Source organism: Haliaeetus leucocephalus, unplaced genomic scaffold, assembly GCF_000737465.1.
Source record: "Haliaeetus leucocephalus isolate CR32 unplaced genomic scaffold, Haliaeetus_leucocephalus-4.0 Scaffold339, whole genome shotgun sequence".
NCBI lineage: Eukaryota > Metazoa > Chordata > Aves > Accipitriformes > Accipitridae > Haliaeetus > Haliaeetus leucocephalus.
This window is the reverse complement of record NW_010972775.1, coordinates 19947759-19963969: the sequence shown is the minus strand read 5'-3', so window position 1 is coordinate 19963969 and position 16211 is coordinate 19947759. Positions and strand designations below refer to the sequence as shown.

The 16211-nt window shown below is 40.4% G+C and overlaps 1 protein-coding gene across 1 annotated transcript in view; it reads left to right on the top strand.

Moving 5' to 3' along the window:
• ADAMTS17 (ADAM metallopeptidase with thrombospondin type 1 motif, 17) overlaps positions 1–16211 on the top strand; it is a 183254-nt gene that overhangs the window by 145651 nt on the left and 21392 nt on the right. The window contains exon 19 of the mRNA XM_010572039.1: positions 12893–13097. Within this exon, the coding sequence (XP_010570341.1) occupies positions 12893–13097 (205 nt within the window). The remainder of the gene's footprint in view (positions 1–12892; positions 13098–16211) is intronic.

Here is a 16211-nt window from a genome sequence, read left to right as displayed (position 1 = left end):
CTAAAAGTATTGGGACACATTGTTAGCCACAGTAACCCGCTGTAATATTAATTTCCTTTTTTGAGCAGGTCAGATTTTCATTACCTCAGACCCCATATAATTTGTGCCCAGTAAGGCCAGATTCCATACAAGCTGCCTTCATGCATTGTTTGAGGATGGTTTGCTTTTCCCCTTGTCTGCCTCCTGGGTGACAGAGCAACTTGCAGTATAAAGTTAGGCAAGAGTGCAATGACTGCATATCTAACCTTTTTTTTTTTAATCAGCACTGAGTAGGGTCTGATTAATTGTCAAACAGTGCTACAAAAAAACTCAGAAACCACCACAGCCTTTAAGCTACTATATCTGACCTGCTGTGTTGCATGCCTGATCTGTATTAGCATAGTTCAGACTGCGAGTCTCTGGGCAAGGAGTGTCTGTTCTTCACGTGAAGTTTGTACAGCATCTAGCAATATCTGCATAGTTTTGGAAACATACCTGAATCTTGCTGAAGTCAAGAAATTATGATAAACACATTTTAGATGCTTTCCTCAGTAAGGGTGCTTTTCTGCATCAGTAGGGGTAAGTAGAGATCTAATAATAAGAGTTCTAAAAATAATAAAAAGCTCACTTCTTAATTTGGCAAGCACTTTCAGCTGAATTAATTTTGATCTGCGTTGTATAAAAAAGACCTTTCTGGCCAAAATGAAGGCAAATTAATTTGTTCCATTCATTTGCTAACAAAAAAGTTCACTCTTGCTCTGCCGAAATGTTTAGCATTGTGGAGTAGTGTAGATGCTCCACTTTTGATAGTAGTTAGAACATAAAATCAATTTAGGATAAAGCTCAACAATATCTAAAAAAGCATATTCAAAACAACCTGCTAGCTGTTGCATCATGTATAATCAGACAAGCTAGGGAAATGTGCCTACAAAGCTAATCCTGCTGGCAGAAACAATAGGGAAGATGAGAAACAGCACACTTCCTTCTAATTAGACCTGCCCTCTGATTAAAGTGCCCTGAAGCAGGGAAATCCAGTGTCAGGTGATCCATCAATATAGCTAGGCTGTTTCAGGTTTCATTTTCTGTCTGCACTGCCTATTATTGCTGCTGTACAATATTGTGGCCATGCCGCTTTCAGTGGTACTGAAAGGTATAATGAGATACCCCTTGTGCTTCTAGGTGTGTAAAGAGAGCCAAACTCCCAATGACTTCAAGGAAAAAACTGTCATTTCCATGAGGAAGTTTCCTAAATTCAGTGATGCTGGCATTTCTGTCATGTCATTCTCTCAGAAAGATAGAAACAAGAAACACCTGCTTGTGTTTCTTCCCTGGCATTAAATATTTCTTCTAGACTTTTTGTGAAGCCATTGGGAGGAGAATGGAGTGATCCTAGACAGGTACATGGAGAGGTTCCAGGTGGTAGAGATGAAGAAAAGCAACTTAGAAAGCTCTGGAAGAAGTGGAGAGCTTCTGCCTCTACTAGCTGAGAGCAACAAAGGGAGGTCTTGGCCATCAGTTCTATTAGAGCTGTAAGACCTACAGTGCTGTTTCTCAGGGGGATCTCCATGTTCCTGAGCCCTTGGTGAAGTCTCCTCTTTGTTGCGCACTTTCACCATGGCATTGCTGCCTGTCCAGGGCAGTGACAGTGGGTTAGGTCAAATCACACAAAACGTCCTGAGAAAATCTGTTCCTATATCCAGATTGTGTTCCTTTGGGGATTCAGGTCCAGCCCTTAATGCTATTGCAAGGTATCTCTTCTTCTTTATGGAGTTACCAGGCAATTTATAGCCCCAATTTAGCACAGTTATACCCAGGAGCAATTAGCACTGGCACAGTGACACTCTTATTGGTCCATTTTTTTCAGAGCAATGACAGCAAACACCAAATGTGCTTAGTACCCGGAAAGGCCACAAAATCCTTGCTGATGATCTGATAGACCACACTCCCTCACTCCCTCCGTGTGGACTACACTTTCACACTTAACATGCTTTTAACTGGAAACATTTTCAGAAGCACATTCCCTGTGCCTCTGTAGAATTTAAATTTCCACTTGCGTTTGCCCACCCAGATATTAGAAATGCATGCTTAGCATATTCTCTAACCAAGAACATCTTAAAGAAACCATTCTCTTTCACCATGTCAATGCTTTTTTTATGAGCCCTGAATTTGTTTTAGGGTTTCAAGTAAAATTATTGTAGCATCTTGTTACAATAAGGTCCTTTCCCTTTCCACTCAGACCTAAGCCCTTTACCTGAGTTCAGAAGAAGGAACAATGCTTTCCTTTCAATAGTAAACCTGTTCTGTTTTGTGCATTTTAAACTGCATTTACAATTTTACTCAAAATTTAAGAGAATCACCTTACTGAGAATTTATCTCTAGGGAGGGGTCTTATGGCCAGCACAGGACTGGGTCATAGGACACCCACTCTCTTATTTCTCTTTTGGATATGCTGTGTGACTTTAATTCACTGTCTCTTTGCTTCCTCTCTCAATCCATGTATAATCTGGATTGCAAACTCTTTGGGATGGCGTGAGATCATGTTGTATAAATGGAGGAAGAAGAAGAGGCTACTGCTGTTGAGATTGTAATAAAAATAAAAAAATAGTAACCCGCGTTATATATATAAAGTGATCTAGAGAAAAAAAGGGTACGATACTAATAACAGTGTCTTTCTTCCAGCACAATCCCAAAGTGCTTTGCAAATTATATATCCCTTTGAACTTCAGCCACCTCTTGGGAGAGCCAAATAATCTGGGGCAGGGGACAGTAGTTTCATGAGGCCAAGGAGAAGATTAGAGGTCTGCAACTGCAACACAGCATCTGAAAAAAACAAAGCAGGATTGAAAAAAGGATTGGATACACTGACATGTTTTAAAATTAAACGTCAGAGAAGAGAATTTTCTTAAGGGTTTTGTTGAAACTGGCAAAAATAAAAGAATCTTTCATTCTTTATTATTGTTACTCTTTCACCTTTTAAAAAAATGCCTCTTTTTCTTCCTATTTTATTTTTTATGTTCCTTGACCCTCTTTTTCCATTAAATTCTTTACAGCTTCCTTTCCTGTCCCAACTGCACCCTATTAGCACCTCTTTATTCTAATCCTTTGCCTAGCTCTTTAGATATTTTTTACAAAACCCTGCTGTAACCAGATGGAATCTGGATTCTTGCATGCGGTGCGTATGGGTTGTTTCCAGCACACTGAACACCAACCCAAATATATAGGCAAACCCAGCACTCATGTTGGCACAAGACTCAGAAATCACAGATCACATCAGCTGTTATTACTGAAAACATAGGTCGGCCAGTGGCCACACACTTCAACATGCATGGTTGGGTCTATGAATATGAAACTGCTCCCCTCTAATGCAGGAAAAGAACCAAAACCACATGAAATTTCCCAACTGTTAGACTTGTAATGGCTTGTATGCAAACACTGTTAATTTTCCTCCTCTTTGCTGTAATAGGTTTTAATAGAGGTTGAGTTCTTTCAGGGACCTGCTGAATATGTGGTGTTCCTACACAGATGCTTAACAGCAGCATAAAAGCCAGAAATCCCTGCATTCATCTACAGAAAACCACAGGAGACCTGAGCCCTTATTTTCACTGTTTAGGACTTGAAAGTATCTCCTGAGTCCAAGGGTTAGTTTTCTGCTACTACTGGCAGCTTGTCATAGACTCCTTTCCATAAACTGATTTTGCTCCACAGTCTCCTTCCATCACTGGAAGGCTATACCATGACCTTGCTGTTCGTGTGGGTCAGGATCTTTTATTTCCAGCCTTAATTATTCATTGTCATTTTTCAGCCATTTGTTCTTGCATCAGCTCTGCTCCTTTGCTTATACAGTATTTTCCCTCCCCAGCTCTTTGCCTTGGGCCAAGTGCCATATGATACAGCAGACCAGTGGATCTCCTCCTTCCATTGTTTTGCTGGGCTAAATCCATTACTTTTCTTTAACTTCTTATTGGATCAGAGACTGTGTATCAATTCTTCATTCCCTTGGTCACCTTGGTCACCTTCTCTACTAGTGCTCTAATTTACATTATTTAAATTCATAATTTGAGTGCATAGGTGACCAGGATTGTATGGAGAATCCCAGTCTCAGTCCAATCTAGTCCTTACACAGTTGCATTCATACTCTCCTGTCTTCGTTGGCAGTAACTCTCCTGATACGTGCTTTGCTTTTTTCATGGCTGCATCATATTTATGGCTTACAGTCATTCTAGATGTTTTCCTCCTCATTTGTGTCAACATATGAATCCTACTTTAACACAGAAATGCTTGTTATTAGTCCCTAAGCACACAACCTTGCACTGTATGCTATTAATTTTCATTCTATCCCTATTATTGCAGTACTCAAGGTTATTCAGTTCTTCCTGTATGACATCCTAATCCTCTGTTGCATTGACAATGCTTCTAGACTTTGTATTGTCAGCATTTTCCTCAATTTTTCAGCAGTTTTCTTCTTTTTGTGCCAAGGTCATTAATGAACATACTGAATTAGATCAAATGCAGGACAGATCTTTCAGGAAGTCCACTGGTAACTAATCTAAATTCCCTTCATACCTGATACTCATTTACAGCACTACGTTGTGGCCAGCTTTCACCTACCATACAAATTATGCATTGATATCCATGTTTCCCAGCATATCACCAGTTTCTCCGACTTACATAAGCATTTCCAGTGCAGAAAAAGGAGTTCTTTACTGATAACCAAATAGATTAAATCTACCACATTTCCTTTGTCTGGAAAAGCAGCTATTTTAATCGAAGAAATACAGCCAGTGAGTTTTGCCTGGAGGAAACCTATGTTGCATCCATTTACCACTATGTCCTTGATTATTGTTTCCTTCCAAATCCGCTCTAAAAACTGGCATGCTGCTGAGGTCAGTTCTGTGATTACATGGATCACTTCTTTCTTTCTTCTGTTCCCCTTTCGCTTTTCCATCCATGGACTGGAATCCAACACCATGCTCTCCAAGGGCTCATGCAACACAGTGATGCCCGCTGAGGAAAAAATGAAGCCAGTTATAAGAGTCAGCCAAGGCCCCAGCTGGCTCAGCACCTTGCCGACCTGCCCAAAAGGCTAGTGACCACTCAAAGCATAGTGCTTCAGTGTGCAATGGTTGATAGTCCCCATTACTTTGATTCCTGGTCTGATTTAAGCTCATGGTGCTTATCTGTATGACCCTTGCTGTCTGAGAGTCGACCTCTCCCTTTAGACTCCACCATATACCTGTGACAGTGCTCTGTTTAACAGTCTAAGAATACAGAACTCAGTCTGTCTCCCTGATTCTGGTCTGTTTTACCATGTTTGTTTGTGTTATCATCACAGGTATATGGGGAGCAGAACAGTTTTGAATTTATTTTGTGAGGTGAAAGTCTTGCAAATAGTAGAATTTTGGGGGGGAGCACTATGATGGAAAACTCCTTGAGAATGTTAGCAAATTACTTGCAGGGCTGTATGGAAATTATACTAAACTGGAGGGACATATTGGGAGTGTCTGTTAACTGAAGGGACTGAGCTAGACATTTAATGGTTCCAAATGGGTATGTTCTTTCATTAATGCAGTCAGACTCTTTTGGAACCTGTACAAATGTTTATCATCCATAATGGTCAATGGCAACAAGTTCAAAACGTTAGCTGTGCCTTATGCTAAGAAACATCTCCTTTGGTGTGTTTTGAATTTGGTTACATGAAAAAAAGTGAAGAAGGAACAGCCATGGGGAGGGTTTCAAATCATTTTAGCCTGGAAATCTGGCATAAATAGTAATGTTAGCACCCTCTGATCCAAGGAGGCACCACGTAAGAGCTCATTTTGAAGTATTTCCCAAAACTGGAGTTGGGATCTCTAGAATCGGTTTGAGCCTAATGAATTTGCCAGGACTGTGCTGGACACTGTGCAAGACACGGTGGCTGCAGGCGGCTGAGCGAGCGGGCAATGCTGCGCCCTGGTGGCTGCTCTTCAGGGAAACCATCCTCTGTGGTGGGCAGCTGTAGTAGGTCTCTGGCAGGTCTCGCAGGACTAGAAGGCAAATGCTGTAGACCAGAAAGCCTGAGACACTTCTGGGCACCTTTGTGAGTGGGTAGCTGATGTCCCGTTCTGGGCACATCTGGTTATCACCATCCACTAGAAGGAGACAAAATCACATGTGTTCCGAGTTGTAGGCAGTTCATGAAGTACAGCAACAGGCGATTAGTACTTAATTAGCTACTGAAAGACAAAAAAGATATTTTCAAGCAAATCCAGCAACTCAACTCAAGAAAGCAATTCTGGAAGAGAAGTAAGAGAAGGCTTGGCAACAGACAGAGAGTAGAATGAGGAGGGCTTATTTGCTACTGCTAAATGCGTTTACATCAAATAATTCAAGATGACTTGCTAGAACAGAAGTTAATTTGGCATAAATTTTCACACGGAGTCATGAGACAGGTTTCTTACCTTTCATGTAAACACCCAGGCTGGCTTACATCACAGTTTTTTCCATTATAATGTTTGACTCAACAACCTTATGGTTGAACATTGCCTTGTTTTAAAATGTTAAATGGTCTGTGCTTCTTTGGCTTGAGGTTGTTCAGGCCAAGTGCACTCTTTACCCACAAAAAAAGGATTAGCAAGGTAATCTAGCAAAATATTTAATTGTGAAATTCAGTCCTACTGCTGCCTGCTGTAATGCTCTTCACACTGTTTGCATCCTGTGGTGTGAGCTGAAGAAAAGGCACTGCCTTCCTTGAAAGGTAGGGAACGGAGCTGGACACCAGTTGCCCCATCAAAGATACACCAGCCATGGATCAGGGTAGGGGTCACTTGCTACAAAAGGGCTCTGAGAGTGCTGATATTCTGTGCCTTAGTGTAGTGAGGCAGCTGCCAGCAAGAAGGACACCTACTCACACCAGTGCCACACTGAGTCCTCCAAAACTGAGTGATCTGCTCAATTTGGGGAAGGGAGGAGGGAGAATACAATGTCTTCCATTTAAAAAACTTCCCAAGATGCATGTAAATTATAAAACATTGTCCGATGGCTGATCTTATAATTGGTGGGAAATTAAAAAAAAATAAAGCTGTCAAAATGATAATCACTAAAGAAAAAAAAGAAACCTGTGTGAGTGAAAGTTGGCAAGTCTGTTAGCAGAATGACTACTGTACTGGAAAATTACTGAGCACTGTTTATAAAGGCAATCAGACAGGAATGTTAGTCTTGGAGTCCTACTTTCGACATCAGCAGCTGTATTATTCTACTAGATTCCTTGTACTTTTTCGCAAAAAAAAAACCCTTCTAGTGACTGGGTGTGGCACAACCTGTTCCCAAAAGTCAAGATTCACCTGATCATTTTGACCCCAGTAATGCAGAGATATGGTGGAGAGTTTCAGAAGTGTGTAGGGAGAGAAAGGTACAATAGCAGAGTATGCATATTTCAAGGAAATCACGAGTCCATTTGTAAACAGTGTTTTCTTGCTTCTACATATTCAAGCATGAACTTACTTAGTTTGATAGCTGTAAGCAAAAAATATCTGACTGTCAATTCCATGTGACTGATTCTCAGAAATCTTTTCCAATTCTCCATGCTAAAATTATCCAGTGTGAAATCCTGGCCCTACTGCAAGTTGGTCTGAGTTTTGCCTAACACCAGTAGAGCCACAGTTTCACCCAGGTGCCTCAGAAAATGAAGAGTGACTTTGACATGATTTTGCATCACAAACTGGTGCTAAAGACAACCAGTGCTAACTAGACATGGAGTTATCCTCAGCTGTACATTAGTGCAACAATGTATGTTAAACCACAAGGTATGCAATAAAATCTATTAGAAATAGAACCCTCAGATTACACTGCTTTAGATCAGTTTCTGTCACAAGTGCTTTTTCAGACTAGCTATGTTTTGTTTAGTAGCAAATTTCCTCTGATACTTTATTCAGCAGTAGTACAGGCTCTTAACCAGTTGTAGTAAAGAGCCAGTTCTAAAAAAACAGGTTTAATAAAAATAGAAAAATTTGTGTTATTGCAAATGTGTCTTTGGTCACATCCAAGCTATTATTGTGAAAGCAGGGAAATTAATTTCACTGTACCATTGGGGAGGGAACAAAAGTATCACAGTCCCTGTAGATAGTGAGTGCATGTGTGAATATGTCATGGATGTTTAGTTAGCAGAACAGAACCATGTTTGCAGGCACGGGTCTTCTGCAGGGCTCGAGACAGAAAAAACCAGGGGAAGTTTAATGGGCTGCAATATTTACCCTAGAATATGTAATGGCTTTATGTTATAAGAGGCTACAAATCTCTTAAAAGTGACCTCATGTCTTTTGATTGTACTCCTCCACCCCATCCTTCAGCCTTGACCCATTTTATCTTCATAGTATTTTTTCCCAAATCCTTAGCTACAAGTCTTCATTTGCAGACATTCATCTCCCCTGGGTTTATGTACATAGCACTGTAGACAATTTTTTTTCCTAGAAAATGTGTGAGTCTTAGGCAAGTAGGTAGAGTGGATAATTCAAGGTTAATGACTAATCCAGACTATAGAAAGATCAAATGATGAACTGAACCTCCAAAAGATATTTCAAGTTTGCTCCAGGGCCCTGCCAGATGAGTGTTGCCAAAGCAGATTAGAAGAAGAACTCCCAATTCCTCAGCAGAGATAGTGAGAGGTCAGAGGTTGAGGAACACTCAGAAGACAAAGATTTAAAACAGCCCTCACAGACTGCATGTCGTGCCCATCCCAGCTTTTTGAGGCTATAGAAAAACACACCTTTCTGGGCATTTTTTAACTAGAAAGCCAGCCACTGACTAGGTTAAAAAATCTGTGCTTAAGAATTAATCACTTTCTTCCTAATTCTAACCACCAGCAGGGATCATCTAGCTCTTGATTCGTTTATAGAGGTAAGATTACAAAAAATGATACCATGGATAAAGCCATCCCTGTGATTGTGAGAAAGATAAGTGTGTTTGTCACATAAATCAGTGCTGGTTGGAAAAATGAGAGGCTCTCCAGGGACTCCAGCTAGAGCACTCACATGGTCCAACAGAAGATAGATTATAACCTGGGAGGGAAAGACCAAACTGAAAAGAACTGTGGTGTCAAGCAATCCTTAAATCAGTTTACAGGCTTAAAACATCACTGGAAGCCAAATGCTCTATATGATATAGACAGGGCTTAGTGTACAACAGTTAATTGGCTTAGTTAATAATACAGAGCTAGCTTGGTGTTTTGAGTTAGAACACTGGAATTATTTTTTACATTGTCATACGGAAAATACCATTTTTTTTAAAAATGAAAAGTAACTCTTGTTCTTAAACACATCCAGGTGTGTTCAAAAGGTGTAATGGCAGCGTAGAGAGGGAAGTCTGTCTGTAGTGTAATTTAATAGTAACCATAATGTGATACTATTTGTACATCACATTTTTCTTCCCTGTGTGTATATTACTTGCAGATAGTAATTACGCTAATACCTTGCTGTGCATTCCTTTACGAAATATGAAACTGGCAGGAATTTTTGTATTTAATCACTTTATCCATAAATCCCTTGTCTTTCCACTTTGGTTGTGAACGATGTCGAAATATAGTTGCCATGATTCTGTGTCTTACAGGCACTAGAGTAATATTTTCAGCTGCCTGTGAAGGGGGCTTTGGGAGAACTGTGGGGGAAGATCAGGGCACTGCCAGTACTGCATGTAGGACTCACATTTACTTGTTTGCCAGGTTATTTTTACAAGCCATTGAACCAAGCAGAGATTTCACTGAGAGGATGAAATTTTGTGGTCAAAGTGATCATGCCCTTGATGCCTTTGAAAATAGCCTACTTTACTGATATTATTATTATTAAAACATTTAATCTGTTACTTGTCTGTTGGATATGAAACTAAAACCACCACTTTAAAATAGCCTTTAATTTCTAAGTATTTTGATTCCATGTTAGCAGCAGTTGTCACAAGTAGGATGGCGTGGGCTGTGAGGTTTCAGAGATCCCTTACAGCATAGCCCCACCTTATTTGTAACCATTGGCCTCGGATCAGGGATCAGGGATATAGTGGATCGGTAGCTGGAGCTTGCCATACAGATGTTACTCTGACAAAAAAGCTGGAGATTGCATTTTCACCACAGGCGCAGCTTTGTATTGATTCCCTGGGTTTTGGCTCATGCCCTGTGCAATCATTCTTCTCATAATGATGATAATATTTGTTTTTTCTGTGCCAGTTTTCCAGTTATACTCTGTTGTATCTGTGCTAGAGCGGCACTAACTAGCGACCACTGAACAAGACAGAAACAAGGTAATTTCTCCCCTCCACAAGAGCAACAACAACAAAAAAAAAAAAATAAGGAAAGGAATTTTTCTTCCTGAAAGGAAAGTTATAACTTTACTTCTTAAGGCATCTTGGAAATAGTTGGCACGCTGCATGCTGCCCATCCTAAATGCAAGCTCACAAGACAGCCTCTGCCAAGAATGTATTTTTATCTTTCTCCTTTGCTTTCAGTCCCTTTCCCTTCTTCTTTTGCCAGTAGCTGTAGATCACAGTGAGAGTACAGTGCTGAAGTGAATATTGGTTCAGTGGAGCCTGTACAGAAACTGTTGCTGGCACCATGAGTCACATTCATCTCATAAAGCAAAGTCACTCTTTCCCCCTCCATGCCCTTGTTGAGCAGTTCCTTCACCCAGATAGATAACTCCCTCCACATTTGCTCTGACAGGACAGAACCCAGCTGATAGCAAGGGAGCCTGGCTATTAATTTTCAGGAACACTGATTTCTGCACTTCAAGGCTATTTTTGTCAGTCTTTCAGCCCTAGTATTCGATTACCCAGCTGGCATTTTCCCATTCCATAAGCAAAATACCAAGCACTCAGCCATAGAGATGCACCAGAACTACTGTCTAGAGAAACATGTTTGGTGTCTTGCCAGCTGTTTTAGCCAACGGAAATTCGCAGATGTGTCAACTGCTTTAATACACAGAAACATTTGAGTGGGGCCCTGTTCCACAAAAGACAGGTGGCCAGCCTGCCCAGTCCTGTCCTGCTCAAACCAAATGGCTTCTGTCTTCACTGTCAATGCAGTCATCAGTGCTCACACCAGATCATCAGTCATAGCATTTGACAAATGGATTCATGACAATTGCACTAAGTGAAGATGTTTCTACAAATTGTGCTGAACCGATTTTTTCCCCGTTCAGGAATGGGAACATGGGAAACAGTTGTTTGATTCATTTAGGAGAACTTACACGGCAACTTGAAAAGAAACATGGTTAATAAGTTGTCAAGTATGGTGCTTTACGCTGACTATTGGAGCCTTCAGCAAAATGAAATAGTTTTTCTGAGCAGACTTGTTTTTGAGAAGTCTTATTTGAGCCACTTATCATAATAGATAGCCCAGGATTTGGTGACAAGTAAAAGATTCATGGTATAAGGATACTAATCTACATGACAGTCCTAAATAACAGGCTAGAAGGTCAATTACCTGGTGAGAAAGGCACGATAGCCTTCCGGTGCACAGCACCTACACAGCTATTGTTCCAGTCTTTCACTTCATATAGGAATGCCTGTAATTACAGAGAGCATGTTCCTCATTGACAGATTGCAGGAAACGTAAAGATCGATGCTGCTTGTCTTTAGGAAAAAATTGTCTCTCCCTACATACCTCCTAATTGACATTCTTCTTAGATATTTTATTCACTGCCTTGTAGCCTGGCTCTAAGCACAGTGGTCCTTCCAGCGCTTGCTGGAGTCAGTGGGAGCCTTTCAGTTGGCCTTACACTGAGCTGGAAGACAGAGGGGTGAGGACGCCTCATTTCCCTTGCATGCCCACAGCTGGAGACTGCTCACAGCAGCAATGCGTTCCTTACTTTGGAGGAACCTGAACACCTCACAGTGTTGTGCTGGGTGTTTGCCAAATAGCCTTTAAAGACATAACAAAGCAAACAACAAAAAAAGGCCATATATTTGTTTCCAGCACACTTTGATCAAAGGGGAAGGAAATGGCAACTGAAATGTGCTTACAAAGTAAATGAATCCCAAAGGCTCACAGAAACGATGGGTATAGGGAAATGCCCCTGCCCCCATCCAGACTGGGTTATGGCACATCCTTGTGAGCTACAGGAGCTTTGAAACAATATTGTAGGATCCTTTCTATAGGGAAAATCTTGTCTTTGTAAGTACTTCTTGAGCCTTGGCAGTTAAATGCAATTCAGATTTTCTAAGAATGAACATGGCCAGTTATTCTCCATTTTTGAGGTCCCTACTGCCATGAACTTCAAACAGATGAGATTCCAATTAAACATCCTGGAAAGCCCAACTGCGAAAAGTGAAATCTCACCAGCAGCTTTGAGAGGGTGAACTAAAAGTGAGGCAGGAGATATCTTTGCATTCGAATAGTCTGGGATCTAGAGGATTTGTATGCTTTGAGGTCATATAATGTAGGGCTAGAGAATCTGACCCCGGTGCTGGATGCAGGAAAGCTGTGTTGGGCTAGGCATCTGGCCATAGCACCATCCCAGTTTGTACACAGTAAGTATAGGTTCTCTGCACAGCTCCACTGCACAGTGAAGATGTGCATGCAGACATAGCAGTGGTTTTCCCAAGTACCTCTCAAAGGCAACAATATTTGTGGGATAGGATGGTCTCCAGACAAGTCTGTCTTTACCTGGGCAAAAAATGGAGCCACACTGTAGAGACTGAGGGTTAAAGGGAGCTATACAGAGTTTGTGTTTCTGTCTAGTGTGGAAACAGAAGCGGATATTCACTTGTATACCTACCCTTTTCTGCTTTACACATTTCAGCTTCCAAAGGCACCTGATCTCAGTGTGATGGTAATACAGCACCACTGAAAAACCCACAAATCTAGGAAGAGTTGCACATTTCTCACTGTTTTTAAGTGAAGCATAATGTTTTATCCCAGCAGTTTTTTAACATTCTTTCTCTGTCTCCTTCCCAGGTGGGTGACTGGCCATTGGAGTCCCTGCTCTGCTACTTGTGAGAAAGGTGTCCAGCACCGGGAAGTGACTTGTGTTTATCAGTTGCAAAATGGCACCTACGTTAACACGAGAGACCTCTACTGCCTTGGCAATAAACCAACAACAGTACAAAGCTGTGAAGGACGGGACTGCCTTTCTATCTGGGAAGCATCAGAGTGGTCAAAGGTAGGAATTTGATTCAAGAAAGAAGCCAGACTGTGTGCAGCTCTGGATACACTGGCCCTTAATCCAGCTAAGTGCTTAAAATTAAGCATGTTCTCATGGTCAGCATACCTAGTGCCTCATGGTGTTGGGACACTGGGTAGGACTGTCTTTTGTTGAGATGATCAGTTTGGAACTGAGGTTTGTATTCCATACCAGATGAGTTATTAAGGTAGGTTTTAGATACCGTGCTATATTAACTATATCTTTCCATCTGAAAACTCTGACCAGCAAGGAAAAACATTTCACTGACCTTAGGCCCACCAGGGCTTCTGCCTCCATTTAAATGCAGTATGAAACAAATACCAGATTTATCAAGCATCTGCATGTTACAGAGAATGTACAATCTTTGGCCCTTATCCACCTTTCTTTCCTGTAATTCCAAGAACATGGAAAAGCTGGTTATACTTTCTATAAAAGGTACATCTTCACATGGTTGCAGAGTTAAGAAATTATTCTCAGATATTATAAATGCATTTCAGATATAAATAATGTGTGGTCTAGACAGTTAGCCTGTGTTTTGTTTAGCAAGAGTGAACTGGGAGTATGCCTACAGTTCACGACCAGGACTCAGCTAATACAGAGCAACTTTGTCTGTACCTTGTGAGTAACAGTCCTAATAGCATGTCCATGTTGGTTTTGACATGATATCTGTTAGGTTCATCTGAATGATGAGAAGATCCTTTCACTCTTGATGTAGTGCTTACAGCTCTACCAGTCTCATTCCAGACTGGCTGTGTTACGGGACTGTCCAGCAACAGTAATTTCTGTGAAAAGGATCTTTCCTTGTTATTCATCTCTATTTTGAAACAGTGAGTTCCTGTTTAAAACATTGTCAAAGAGCTTTTGCAAAATATTATTGTTAGAAATGTGCTTAAAAGTTGCAGAAGCTCAGGATACAAGGGATCTTGCACTGAGGAACAGTGTCTCTTAACAAACACAATGTGATTCCATTGTCTACCTTTTGAACAGGAAATCTTTGGCAAGTGAGATGACAGTTAAGTGAGAGCAGTGTTTGCTTTCATTAGGACACTGTATCTGTTCACTAATGCATGAGATCTGTTTTCTTTCTGAGTTCTTTCATTCAAATGTGGAGAAACACACCAAAGTTTTAGTAAGTTGTCTTATTTGTGTGTTATAGAAGTAACCGTTTCAGATTATGCCCTCTTTATTTCTTACAGCTGAACCAGCTGAACTGTTTATAGCTGAGACTATTCTTATGATGCAGTTCCTACCTGTTTTATTTGCGGAGTTTTTACTTGGGCCTTTTGTTAACAGTCCTAGGTTCTCTCTCCTTTTTATGAAATGGAGTAAGTCAAGTTACAGAAGACTTTTTCCAGAGTGGAAATCTTCCGTATTTGTGACCACGTAACTCATTTGCAAATACATAATATTTTTAGATCATTTTTTCAATAACTGGTTTACTTTTCCTTTGTTAAATTTATTTACCTTTTGTCGTGTCTGTAATTGCCCACTCATGATTTTAAATTCATTCTTGTTCTGGCACATTTCTGCTATTATGTAGCACAGTTGACTCCGGGACACATTTGATGCTCTGCCAGTTTGAACACTTCTCATAACTAGGACTTTCTTTAGTGGTAATCACTTTAATCCTTAAAATTTTAATCTGATGTTGTGGACTAAATATCACAGTAGTGGTATCATTTTATAAATCAATTTTCTCACGTATGTTTTTGAACTTTTTGGTTATACAACAAAAAACAGTTGAGCACATTGATGTCTGGTCCCCAGTCAAAAATGTGTGTTTTCAAAGCAAATTCCAATGCAATCTTCATTGTGGAAAAAATTACGTCCCCCTTTTATTGCCAAACACTTGAGATTGTTTTGGACAAAGTACTGCTCAACCCATTTTTAATGACAAAAATAGAGACTGTCAGAAAAAGGTGAATGTTTATACTATTAGGGAACTAGAGTAGGAAAAAATATGGATTTCCTTCAAATAAAGGAGCTGTGTCTTAAATGCAAAGTTGTGCAGCTCCTTTACAAAACCTCTCTTGATTTGTCTAAGTAATTTGTTAATAAAATAAGACCTTATGACCTCAGCTGGACACTCAGGGACTGTGCATATTAATTTGTAGACTGCTCTGTTGTGGAATTTCTGTAAAATCTGTATTTTAAGAAATTCTTCATGAAAACAGAGGACTTGAGGAAAGAAAAAAACTCTTGAAGAGGGTGATTTATATGTGACCACCAAAGATCCGCTGGAAACCTTTTGCAAATGCTGTTTTGTCTAGGAAAGTATATGCAGTATTAATCTGTGAATGACTTAAAAGCTAGTGGGAAGAACAAACAGTTGGTGTTTTTCCCAGACTTGCTTGTAAAACCCACCTAGAGATTTCTCCCACTGTGAAAAATACTCCCACTTCAGTTTGATTTACTTTGAGTAAATTGGACCATTTGAAAGATTTTATATATTGTGCTTTGTAGTTTGAGATGAACGAGTGCAACCCTGAGGAGTCCACCCTGAGGACTGAGGAAAATTATATATAATTTGGGAAAGTCTATACAACTTGGGGCAAATTCATGGCTTTAAGGTACCATTTAGGGAGCTCCAGCCTGGGATCTCTGGCAAGTCTTGCGCTGAGGAGTCCAGCAAAGCAGTTTCTGGAATTCTGCAAAGCCTGGAAGAATTAATCCCCCTATCTAGCAGAACTATACAATTGTGCTTGTTACAAAGATGTTACATCCGTAAGGAGGTCATGCCATGAGCAGCACATAGTAAATTAAGTGGAAGGTTTCCCAGATTTTCAAGAAGTCACTTTGTAGTGCTCTGAAGTATTTAAAGGCATGTCTGTTTGCTTGCCAGCTCATAAACGCTTGTCATTCATGTCCTTAACAAGGCCAGCAGGTCAGCACTGCCTGGATTGTGTTTTTAAGATGGTTAGACAGGCATGCTGAGATTTGTCCATTTGATGTAATTTATATCAAGCTGACACTTGTTTCCAGCATAGACCCCCTGGATGGAGAAGCTTCTTGGAATATGTTCAAAAGACCTCACAGAATATCTCATATCTTCACTATTTATTCAGTGTCAAATCAACTGTCTTTTCCATGCTG